Genomic DNA, 11935 nt, shown 5'->3' with positions numbered 1-11935 from the left:
AGCACAGATGGGGTGGGAAGACTGCGTCCCTCCAGTTGCAATTCCCGTTATACCTGTGGGTGTAGTGCTTGCAATGTCTCATGGGACTTGTAGTTCCACAGCAGCTGGAGGGTTGCAATTTGCCCACCCCTGCTCTAGGACTATAAGCTGCTTTTGAAATCCAGTCCCTTCCTGCACCTCCCTTGACAATAAATATATGGATTATAGCTTTGACAAACTGCAGTTTTTTGATCTTCCTCCTCTGCAAGACCTATGAGTGCCTCCTAAACCAGTTTTGGATTTATATGGGTTATAATTTTTAACCGCTTTCATACAGGGCACTTATACCCCCTTCCTGCCCAGGCCAATTTTTCAGGTTTCAGCGCTCTCACACTTTGACAATTTTGCGGTCATACACAGTGCACCCAAACTAAAATTTTATCATTTTCACACAAATAGAGCTTTCTTTGGTGGTATTTAACCTCCCTAGCGGTCTGATTATGTCCATATTTCTGTGCTCAAAGCGGTACATTTTTTTGCATGGAAATGTTTTTTTTTTTTTTTTTTTTTTTTTGTAGGCCTGTAATTCTTAGGAATAACTTTACTGAAATCTCTCCGAACAAGAGTCTAGACTCTAGTAAACATCCCGGGGAGGATAAAATTTGAAACACAAAATCATAAATTTTAATTTAATAGTCATAAAAAATATAATAAATTTTATTCAATAATATAATCAAACCAAAAACACTGAAATGTGAAATAGAGCGCCAAGTTCGCACATCGCTGAGCAAAGTCGCAGAATTGTTTTCAGTGTCTGAGGAATTTCCCCCACGAATCATCACTCAATTCTGCAAGTGGTTCTGATTTACTATCGCTGTTCTCTAGCCGGTCTAAAACCGCGTCTGACCTAAAGGGACGCTTTTTGGACGCCATGGACGTTTCTCAGTTTCCAGGCAGAAAGAACAGTAAAAATGCAGGCAGGGCGCCGGACAAAGCACTCGGGACAAAATGTATGTGAAATGGTTTGATACAGGAATGTTATACTATGTGATTTTAGTGAATGTCACTTTTTGTCATTTCAAATTCCCGCCAGTTCCGTCCCCGTACGTCCCGACGTCGCAGGGGACGGAACCCAGATGACAGATGCCGGCATCGGCCGGAGGACATTGCCGGGGACACTGCAGGGGGGACATCGCAGGAGCGCAGGACAAGGTAAGTGAAGAACAGATGCCGGAGCAGCGTCGCATGGTAAGCCCGAGTGTAGCTCGGGGGGGTTACCGCTTTTGGTACTGAAACTTTACCCCGAGCTACACTTGGGAATACCGCCCAGGGAGGCTACTCACCTCTGGGGTTTTTATTTTTTTGCTAAATAACAAAGACCAAAAATTTTGAAAAAAAAAACACCTTTTTCTTTCTGTTAAAAGTTTGCAAATAATTGTTCTTCATAAATTTAGGCCGAGATGTATTCTGCTACATTTCTTTGAAAATAACCCAAATTAGGATGTATTTTTTAGTCTGTAGGAAAGGTTATAGAGTTCACAAACTATGGTATAGATCTGAAAATTGATCAATCCTGAAGTACTGACAGCCAATCTAATTTCTTGAGGTCCAAGAATGTCAGAATAGTACAGATATCCCCCAAATGTCAGGACAGTACAGATATCCCCCAAATGACCCTCTTTGCAAAGTAGACAGTCTGACGTATTTCATAACAGGCATGGCGAGTTTTTTTTTGTTTATTTTTGTTATTTTTTGGAAATGGAGAAATTAAAAAAATGATTTTCACTTTTTTTTTTTTTCTTTAACATACTGTCACCAGTGCAGCACAGCGTCGTCCTATAACTGGCACGGCGGTGATCAGGGACACTGGTGACAGTTTGAAAAACCTTATCAATATTTTTTTTTTTTTCTTTTTTTTAAGATTTTTTTTTTTTCATATTCCACTTTGGGGAAGTGATGAGAATTTTTTTTTTTTTTTTTACACAATTTGCTTATAGCAAAGAATTTCTTCGCTATAAGCAAGCATTTACCGGAATGAAATCGATTCATTCATGGTTTTTTTTTTTTTTTTTTTTTTTTTTTCCCCCCGTATTAGCTGTGATTTGGCCATGGCTAATCACATGACACAGCTGAGCTGTGATTGGCCCAGCTTGTGCATGTGATTGCTGTGACCATTCACAGCTAGACACACTAGTATACAATGGATGGCATGAAAGGAAGCCATCTATTGTATACAACTGTCATGTGACCTGCTGTGATTGGTCACATAGTACTGGCAACGGGGCCGGTACAAAGATCTGTCATTGGCCGTGTCCGGGGTACACGGCCAGTGACAGATTGCGCCACAGCGCGTCCCTGCGGGCATGCGCGTTCCAGAAAGGACGGCCTATGGCGTCCACCCAGAGGGGCGAGCTGTTCGCCCGGCTGCCCTCTGGCATTAGGCCAGGCGGCAACTGGTTACGGCAGCCTAGACTCTGCGAGGCTCGTTCTTGTTGACAAATACTTTACCCAAATGTTTCACTTTGTACTGTCAGCAGGGCTTTTTTTTAAGCTGGAATGTGATGAAACTCTGTTCCACCACCTCTGATCCCTGCCCCAGGACCTCTGATCCCTGCCCCAGGACCTCTGATCCCTGCCCCAGGACCTCTGTTCCTTGCCCCAGGACCTCTGTTCCCTGCCCATCCACAATCACGTCTAAACACAGAGGTTCGGCATCTGTGTTTACAAGTGACTGCTTGTCTCCCAATGGCCTCCACAGATCCCCTGACCATCTTCCACTGAGTGCAGGATGAGGACAATGGAGATGCAGGGGTGCCCGGGGTGCAGTCCGGATGCGGACACCCCTAATGGATGATTTCCCTGCTAGTGAGAGAAGCGGAGCCACCTACAGTGTGTGGGGAGCAATCGAGAAGAAGGTGAAATTGAGATGTGGATGGGGGGGGATGCAGAGGTAAGCAGCTGTTAGAAGGCTGAACTCTGCACTCTTTATGCAGCGCACCCTGAACTCTGCACTGAGCGTAATCTCCCTGAACTCTGCACTGAGCGTAAGGCCCTTTAAGGCCCTCTAACTGTTAGTGAAAGTTGACCACACTCACTATTTGATGCTTTTTGGAGGGTGAATGTGTATGGGGCGGGGGGGAGGGTTGGGGGTGTAGTGGTTTGCGTTCAGCACCTATTGTCTGAGAAAAAAGCCCCTGGTCGTCAGGAGCTGATCGATCTTGAAGACCTGGTCAGCTTCTGCTTTTCCGTGAAAGGATTGCTTTTTCTCCAGCAGGGGGAGCTGTAGCTCAGCAGGTTCCTGTACAAGCCATCCAGGTTCACCCCGCCACCCAGGCTTCTCCGTCCAGCGACAGCAGCTCAGATTTGGCCCAGACGTCAGCTAGCGGGACAGGTTTGTGCAACTATAAAAATCTTGCTGTGCTTGTGCTGATTGGTGTGCTTGTCGGCTGGCTGTGTACTTTGAACCACTTGACCCCCCCCAGGCCAATTCTGACACTTCTTGCATACATGTAAAAATCAACATTTTGCTAGAAAACTACTTAAAACCCCCAAAAATATTTTTTTTAAGCAGCAGCCCTGAAGAATAAAATGGTGGGTGTTGCAATTTTTTTTTATTTTATTGCACGGCAGATTTTCAAATGCAGTTCGTTTTTGTTTTTTTTGTGCGTGTTTGTTTGTGTGTTTGTGTGTGTTTGTTTTTGTTTGTGTGTGTGTTTGTTTGTGTGTGTGTTTGTGTGTGTGTTTGTGTGTGTGTGTGTTTGTTTGTGTGTGTGTGTGTTTGTTTGTGTGTGTGTTTGTTTGTGTGTGTGTTTGTTTGTGTGTTTGTGTGTGTGTTTGTGTGTGTGTGTGTGTGTGTGTGTGTGTGTGTGTGTGTGCGTTTGTTGTTTTTTTGTGCAAAAACAAAAATGTAATACCCAATTGTTTGATAAAATATAAAAGATGCCAAGTAAATGGATACCTAACATGTCAGGCTTTAAAACTGTACACACTTGTGGAATAGTAACCACCTACGGTACTTACAATCTCCATTGGTGACATTTTAAAAGCCCTTTTTACAGGTTATCAGTTTAGAGCTACACAGGACGTCTGGAGCTGGAATTCTTGCTTGCGCTCTGACGTTTGCACCGATACCTCACATTTGGTGCGTTCAGTGTGTGTCTGCGTTCACCTTTATGTGCGAACAGAGTGATTGGGGGTGCTTTAAACAACAACAAAAAAATTGGCTTCTGTAAAGTTTGTCGCTGGTCGGGAAGTGGTTAATAAAAGATTGGTCAGCCATCTTGTACAATATGTATGCACCTATGCAGTTTTTTTTTTTTTTTTTTTTTTTTTTTTTTTGGGGGGGGTGGAGCGAGTTTGAAGATTGATTTTATATGCTCTGACTTTTGCGAGCCGAACATGTTCGCTTAAACAGCAGGTGAGCAGAGAGTGAAATAAAGGTTCTCCAATGGACGCTCATATCTGATGGCCTTCACCTATCGCAATGTGTCGTTACGAATCAGACTGGGGTATGTAAGTGACATCACTTCCTGTGTGGCAGAGATGCTCTTCCAGTATTGACTGGTGTGTGTGTACAGCTGACGTTGTGTGAGCGATGGATGTGTTTGAGGATGTTGCTGGTCACTGTAGCCATAGCCGGGAGAGGGGTTATGATGACAATGAAGTGCTATGACAGACAGCTCTCTTTAACGTACTGTCTGTCTCTTCCACTAGTGACCCTGCCCGCTGCTATCATGACTTCCTCTGTGCCCACCACAGTGAGCGGTCACATGATGTACCCCAGTCCGCACGCTGTCATGTATGCTCCCACTCAGGGTTTGGCAGATGGGAGCCTGGCGGTGCTCAATGCCTTCTCCTCGGCTTCCCAGATGCAGGTGTCCCACTCGCAGGAGCAGGGTAAGGCCTGAGTGATAACTGCATGCTGTATACTGGCACTCTTCCTCATCTACCCACAAACATTTGCAGGGGTGGGAGGGGGTCTTTGAGACATCAGCATGGTGTGCAGTCTCTGCTACAAGATGGTCTGTCCTCATAGACTGCTTTTGTCTGTCTTACAGGTGGAGTACAGCAAGTGTTCCTCACAGCGCCGCCAGGCACCGTCCAGATTCCAGTGTCTGCAGTGCAGCTTCACCAGGTACATAAGTAACGCATTCCTTTCCCGTAGTAGACTGTTCAGTCATTAGAGACCCGGGCTTTTCTTCTTCCTTCTTTTTCTTCTGCTTTCTTCTTCTTCTGCTTTCTTTTTCGTCGTCTTCTTCTGCTTTCTTTTTCGTCGTCTTCTTCTGCTTTCTTTTTCGTCGTCGTCTTCTGCTTTCTTTTTCGTCGTCGTCTTCTGCTTTCTTTTTCGTCGTCGTCTTCTGCTTTCTTTTTCGTCGTCGTCTTCTGCTTTCTTTTTCGTCGTCGTCTTCTGCTTTCTTTTTCGTCGTCGTCTTCTGCTTTCTTTTTCGTCGTCGTCTTCTGCTTTCTTTTTCGTCGTCGTCTTCTGCTTTCTTTTTCGTCGTCGTCTTCTGCTTTCTTTTTCGTCGTCGTCTTCTGCTTTCTTTTTCGTCGTCGTCTTCTGCTTTCTTTTTCGTCGTCGTCTTCTGCTTTCTTTTTCGTCGTCGTCTTCTGCTTTCTTTTTCGTCGTCGTCTTCTGCTTTCTTTTTCGTCGTCGTCTTCTGCTTTCTTTTTCGTCGTCGTCTTCTGCTTTCTTTTTCGTCGTCGTCTTCTGCTTTCTTTTTCGTCGTCGTCTTCTGCTTTCTTTTTCGTCGTCGTCTTCTGCTTTCTTTTTCGTCGTCGTCTTCTGCTTTCTTTTTCGTCGTCGTCTTCTGCTTTCTTTTTCGTCGTCGTCTTCTGCTTTCTTTTTCGTCGTCGTCTTCTGCTTTCTTTTTCGTCGTCGTCTTCTGCTTTCTTTTTCGTCGTCGTCTTCTGCTTTCTTTTTCGTCGTCTTTTTCTTCCTTTTCCTGCTTTCCTTCTTTCCTTTTTTCTTCCTTCCTCATTGGGCCCCTTTCACACCAGTGAACCTATCATTTTTTTTTCTATACAAAATTATAAAATAACCCTGAAATTGACACTCAAAGTCACACTTTCACCCTTGAAAATCCAAAAATAAATTATAAACCCTCTTGGTGTCAGTGAATCTTCTCAATTGTTTATTCCTTGGATATAATAATCCAAGTGTATTGTTGACTTCCGCTGTATACCTCCCAAAAAAATGTATCAAACTAGATAGTGTATTATCCTCCATATTCATTATTTATTTTATATATATATATATATATATATATATATATATATATATAAAAATATAATAATTTTTTTTTTTTTTTTTTTGAGGTATACGGTGGAAGTTGACAATACACTTGGATTATTATATCGAAGGAATAAAGAATTGCGAAGATTCATTGACACTAACCCCCGGTTCACATATGTGCGGGTTGCGTTTTGCATGGACACGAGAGCCCATTCATTTGAATGGACTCCCATACCCCGTGACACGCAAGGAAGAAGTCCCTGCGCTTCTTTGAAAAATGCAGCCTGAGCGGGAACCTCGGTTCTCAGTACGGTTGCATTTTCCAGTGTGGGGGGGCGTGCCATTCGAATTAATGGCATCCGCCCGCGGGTCCGCATTTCTCTGTGCGGGTGGTGCGGCTGCATGGAGTTTCGTGCGGATCCGCAGCGGCACCCCCCGCACAGATGTGAACCTAGGGTAAGAGGGTTTATAATTTTAGGTTTTTTTTTTCTTTTGTTTTTTTTTTTTCCTGGTGGACTCATTCGGACCTTCCATTCTCCTCCTATGAAGCGCTGGGTGTAAAAGGACATGCGTTTTGGACCAGATGGCAGGTAGGTGTAACCACAGGTAGTCTGTGTCCATAGAGGAGAGTGGGCTGTGCCCGTTTGCTGTAAGCAGAGTGGGCCCGGACCGACCATTCACTTAGTGGATACAATTGAAAGTGTTGTTAGGTTTGACCTCATAATGTTTTTTGGTAAATCTAAAGCAGAAATCTCAAGAAATTGTATGATGTAAGGCCAGCCTTACTAACAACACAGGGCTCTGTACACAGAGCAGCAGTGTGGCATTTTTTTTTTTTTTTTTTTCTTCCTCAGAGAAAAAAAACAACACATCAGTTAGTAAAAGCCGCACCCATTACACTTGGTTAGGCATACAGTTAACCCTTTGATTGCCCCTAGAGGTTAGGCATACAGTTAACCCTTTGATTGCCCCTAGAGGTTAGGCATACAGTTAACCCTTTGATTGCCCCTAGAGGTTAGGCATACAGTTAACCCTTTGATTGCCCCTAGATATTAATCTGATCTGCTGGTCGCAGCTCCAATGCCTTAGACTGCAGTGCAAAAAATATAAAATAAATGTGAATTATTTATTTTGAAAAAAATTTTTATTTTGGTGAACTTATCCTTTAACCACTTCCAGTCCGGACACTTTTACCCCCTTCCTGTCCAGGCCAATTTTCAGCTTTCAGTGCTATCACACTTTAAATGACAATTGCGCGGTCATGCAACACTGTACCCATATGAATTTTTTTAGCATTTTTTTTGAGACGGATAAAACTTTATTTTGGTGGTATTTATTCAGCACTGGTGTTTGTTTTTTTTTTTTTGTTTTTGTTTTTTTTTTGGGTATATAAATGAAAGTCCAAAAATGTATATATTTATTTTAACATACTGTCACCCTAGCAGTACAGTGTCACCATAGTGACACTGTACTACTTGTGGGGGGGGTGATTTTTTTTTTTTTTTTTACACTGATTGCTTTTACACCCATAAAGGCTCTAAAAGCAATCATTTCTCCTTCTCTCTGGCTGCATTCTTGCAGCCATTGAGAAATACTGTGTGAGCTGTGATTTGGTCACAGCTTGTCACATGGTACAAGGCTGTTGTGAATAGCCCTGTACCATGTGACCTCTGTGATCATTCACAGATTTCACACGTAGTAAGCAATGTCGTCAGAAGTGACATCTTGCTTTCTACTCTGCATGTGATCACCGATTGGCCAGTCAGTGATCACATGATGGGGACCTCACACAGATGTCCTGTACGACGATCGGTGTTCTGCTGTGTCCGCAGAACACAGCGGGCACCGGATCGCGGTGCTGCCCGCTCCCAGGGAGTGCGCACAAGCAGGGAAGCTGGGAGGACGTTTATAAACGGCCACCCGCCCCTGCACTACTCCCGTCCGGCTGTTTATATACATGGGCCGGAAGGGAGGGTGGGTAAATATCCAGATTCCCTGCCCCTAGTCTTTCTGAAGTCTCACATGTGTAATATCTGTTGTTTCCAGCTGATGGTAGTATGTCATGTGTAATCTGTTCTGTCCCGCAGATGGCAGTCATTGGACAGCAGACGAGCAGCAGCAGTAATCTGACGGAACTGCAGGTGGTGAATTTGGACACTTCACACAACAGCAAGAATGACTGACTGCTGTATATGGGGAGCCGACACCGGGCCCCCAAACAGTGACACAGAACATGGGGAAGCCAACACCAGGGCCCCAAACGGTGACACAATACAGACTGCAACACCTATTTATTGATGCCTTTTCACTTTTTTAATTTCCCTTTTAAGACTTTTTTGCTTGTGTGCAAGATAAGAGGCTCACAGCGGGAGGGTGGAGGGGTTACAAATGTAGCTTTGTTTATCCCACCCAGATTTCAGCTGTCGCTCAGTGGCCTCTAGGGATTCTGAGAGCTGGTGAATTGCACTGAATGCGATAGGGACATGCACTCCTGTAGTGGGTGGGACTGAGCATTGTCCCTGGCGGGGCCCCAAGCAGCCCGCGCCTAGCAGAGAAATAGTTTTATTAAGGGAAAGCAGAGGAAGGACTACAAATCCTTTTATTTTTCTAAATGTGGATTCTCAGTATTTATGTAAAGCAGCAGGTTCACTTTAGGTTCCTGCGTTTAAAAGGGGGAGGGGTGATATTTTTATCTGTTTTTTTTTTTACATAGCAAATGGTTTTGTGATCAAGGATTATTTAACCCTTCTCTGCCAGTCCATATCTTGTTTCTCTGGTCTGTCATTGAAGCGTTAACTGTGATTTGTTCACTCAGATGGCACTACAGGAGTTGCGATATCGCAGCTGTCAGTATTTCAAAGCCTTTCTGATCATATGTACTGTATTTCTGGGCATGATTGGATCATACAGGGACACTATTGTCATGTGAATGGAGGCCACGTCTCTCTGCATATCACTGCGGCTGACCACTGCAGAGCCCCATGTGGGTTAGGTCACATGATTTTGGTTGTTTCAGCCATAGAGAGGATGTGGATTGATAGTGCTCCTGTATGACAGACTGTAACGTCTGCAGACCACCTCAATCAGCCTCGCCAACTCCCGACATGATCCGTTGTACCGGGTCCCATCTGCCTTCTGTCTGGGCATTATCTCTCATCCAGTATACCCAAAATCTTGGGTATGAATTCCTGAGGTGGTACATTAGAAATGTACTGCAGTCATTCATCACCCTACATGTGTGGACACGCAGGACCCTACATGTGTGGACACGCAGGAGGGTCGTACATGCCGTCTTGTCATTGGTACGGCAGTCCGTGAGTGTGGTGAAGATGCCCATAGACGTTAGAGGAGTCTCCTGAGATGGAAAATTAGATCTAATGTCTGTAGGGCACCAGAAGACGCCTTGGCCAGCTTTTTAATCACCCAGCACGCGAAGCTGGTGCCGGAGGTGTCTACACTGTTTCTTACCTGCCCACCTCCATAGACAAAATGTGTGCAGGCATTTACGGTCCTGGTGGCTATTGGAGCTTCTCCAGCCGCGGATGCGTTCTGTCAGTGTGATGTCTTACCTGTCGGGTGGGACGCAGTAATATGGAATCTAGGCCAGGTGTGCATACTACATTTCAGCCCAATCCAAATTCTGCTGCAAACCAAGACTTGAATATGGGTCATAACCTAGATTTCCTCATCCAGCAGATCATGTCCAGAGCTGCTGCCTGGGAAGGGGGGGTGGGGGTGAAGTGCCACCTTCTACATCATCTCCAGGTCACTGTTAAGACATGCTGAGACTCTTGTTTACATGTGGTTTTCACCCCTCTTGTTGTGCCAAGGCCTGCTCTCCTTCACCCAGTGATGTGTATTCTAATACGCAGTCAGGTAGAAGCATGCTCTGGGGTGGGATGGGGGAGCAGTGTATAACCAGACTTTTTTTTTTTTTTTTTTTTTTTCCCCCAGGCAGGAGTTTCTTGAAGTCTGTTGCTCTTTACTGTTTTGCTGTGAAGAGCCATGTACTTGCCATATACATAGTATTGGCTGGGAGTTCTATCCGTCACTGTCCTCTCTTCCCACCAGGTTACTGAATCAGCTTTGAGGGGGAGGAATAACCTTGAACCCTATATTCCTCAGAAAACAGGTTGTGATGTTATAAGAGGTGGATTCCAGAGTAGAATAAGAGGAAATATATAAAAACTTGCATGTCGCATCGGTGTCCAGGACTGACAAAGGAATCCCTATATATGGGGTGCCTGACTGGGATCAGGGTCTACAGGAGGAAATGGGGTGCTTGGCTGGGGTCGGGGTCTAATGCAGGTATGGGGACCTGGCTGGGATTGGGGACTACAGCAGGGAGAGGGTGTCTGGTTGGGATCAGGGTCTAAGGTAGGAATGGGGTCCTGGCTGGGATTGGGGACTACAGCAGGGAGAGGGTGTCTGGTTGGGATCAGGGTCTAAGGTAGCAATGGGGTCCTGGCTGGAATCAGGGACTACAGCAGGAAGGGGGGTGTCTGGTTGGGATCAGGGTATAAGTCAGGAATGGGGTCCTTGTTGGGGTCTGGCACTACAACAAAAAAAGAGGTGCCTGGCTGGGATTTGGGGGTTCGCGGCAGGAAGGGAGGTGCCTAGCTGGGAAACCTGGTCTATGGTTCTTACTGGGATAGAGGCCTATGACAGGAAGGAGGTGCCTAGTTGTGACTGGGGTCTACGACAAAAAGGTGGTGTCTGGTTTGGATCAAGGTCTATGGTAGAGTGGGTGCCGAGTTTTGGATCACCAGGAATGTGCAGTGCCTGGCTGAGACTGGGGTCCACTATAGGAGGGAGATGCCTCACGGGGATTGGCAGGAAGAGTGGCTTGCTAGCATTGGGGTCTATAGCAAGAGGGAGATGCCTGGCTGGGCACCATGTTGCCATGCTAGCTTAGAGGAGGAGGATTACCACTTAACCCTGTATTCTCTGGATTGCAGTAATAGCGGTATAGGAGGACAATCCCAGATTAGACTAATAGGAAATATCCAATTTGCCTTGCATGGAATTGGGGTCAATGGCAGCCATGGGGTCTTGGCTGGGATTGAGGTCTACGGCAGGAAGGGAGTGCCTGGCTTGGATCAGGGGTCTACCATGGGAAAGGGGTGCCTGGCTTGGACCGGGGTCTACAGCAGGAAGAGAGTACCTGGCTTGGACCGGGGTCTACCATGGGAAGGGGGTTGCCTGGTTGGGATCCAGGGTCTACGGCAGGAAGGGAGTGCCTGTCGTGGACCGTGGGCCTACCATGGGAAGGGGGTTGCCTGCCTGGCTGGGGTCAAGGTCTATGACATGAAGGGGGAGCCAGGTTGGGATCGGGGTTTACGGCAGGAAGGGTCTTTTGTTGCTGCTGCAAGTTTTCTACAAAGCTCCTGAGCTCAGGGAGATGTGACGTTGTGAGGTGGCTTCACTTTTCTTTTTCTTTTTTTTTTTTTTTTTCTTTTTTTTTTTTTTTTTCTTCTCTTCTCTTCAGCTTTTGATTTAATCTGGTTTTATCTTTTTGTTGTGCTTGTGTGCATTTTTATTGAAATTTTCCAGGGAATTCCCAGGAGAAATTGTGGAAGTAAGACACAGTACTGTGTACATTAATCTTTTTGTATAAAATAAAAAAACAAAAAACTTTCAATAAATGTATCATTTTGTGCACATTTCATTGGTCTGGTCTAATTTTTTTAGTTTTCGGCACGGTTAACAGCCTGTTTTCTCTCT

General features: G+C 45.3%; 1 protein-coding gene across 1 annotated transcript; it reads left to right on the top strand.

Moving 5' to 3' along the window:
• Window positions 1-3253: 3253 nt before the first annotated feature.
• Window positions 3254-11874, top strand: SRF (serum response factor; the record flags this gene model as incomplete). Its single annotated transcript, XM_089665490.1, has 4 exons — window positions 3254-3370; window positions 4693-4875; window positions 5037-5113; window positions 8299-11874. Coding segments are annotated over 4 exons (473 nt in total), but the record flags the coding sequence as incomplete, so codon positions are not given.
• Between the last annotated feature and the right edge of the window lie 61 nt (window positions 11875-11935).

This window comes from Staurois parvus, unplaced genomic scaffold, assembly GCF_062004578.1.
Source record: "Staurois parvus isolate SC_StPar_1 unplaced genomic scaffold, SC_StPar_1.0 ptg002217l, whole genome shotgun sequence".
NCBI classification, from domain to species: Eukaryota; Metazoa; Chordata; class Amphibia; order Anura; family Ranidae; genus Staurois; species Staurois parvus.
Note: the sequence above shows the minus strand (reverse complement) of the source record. Positions and strands in the feature narration are given on the sequence as shown.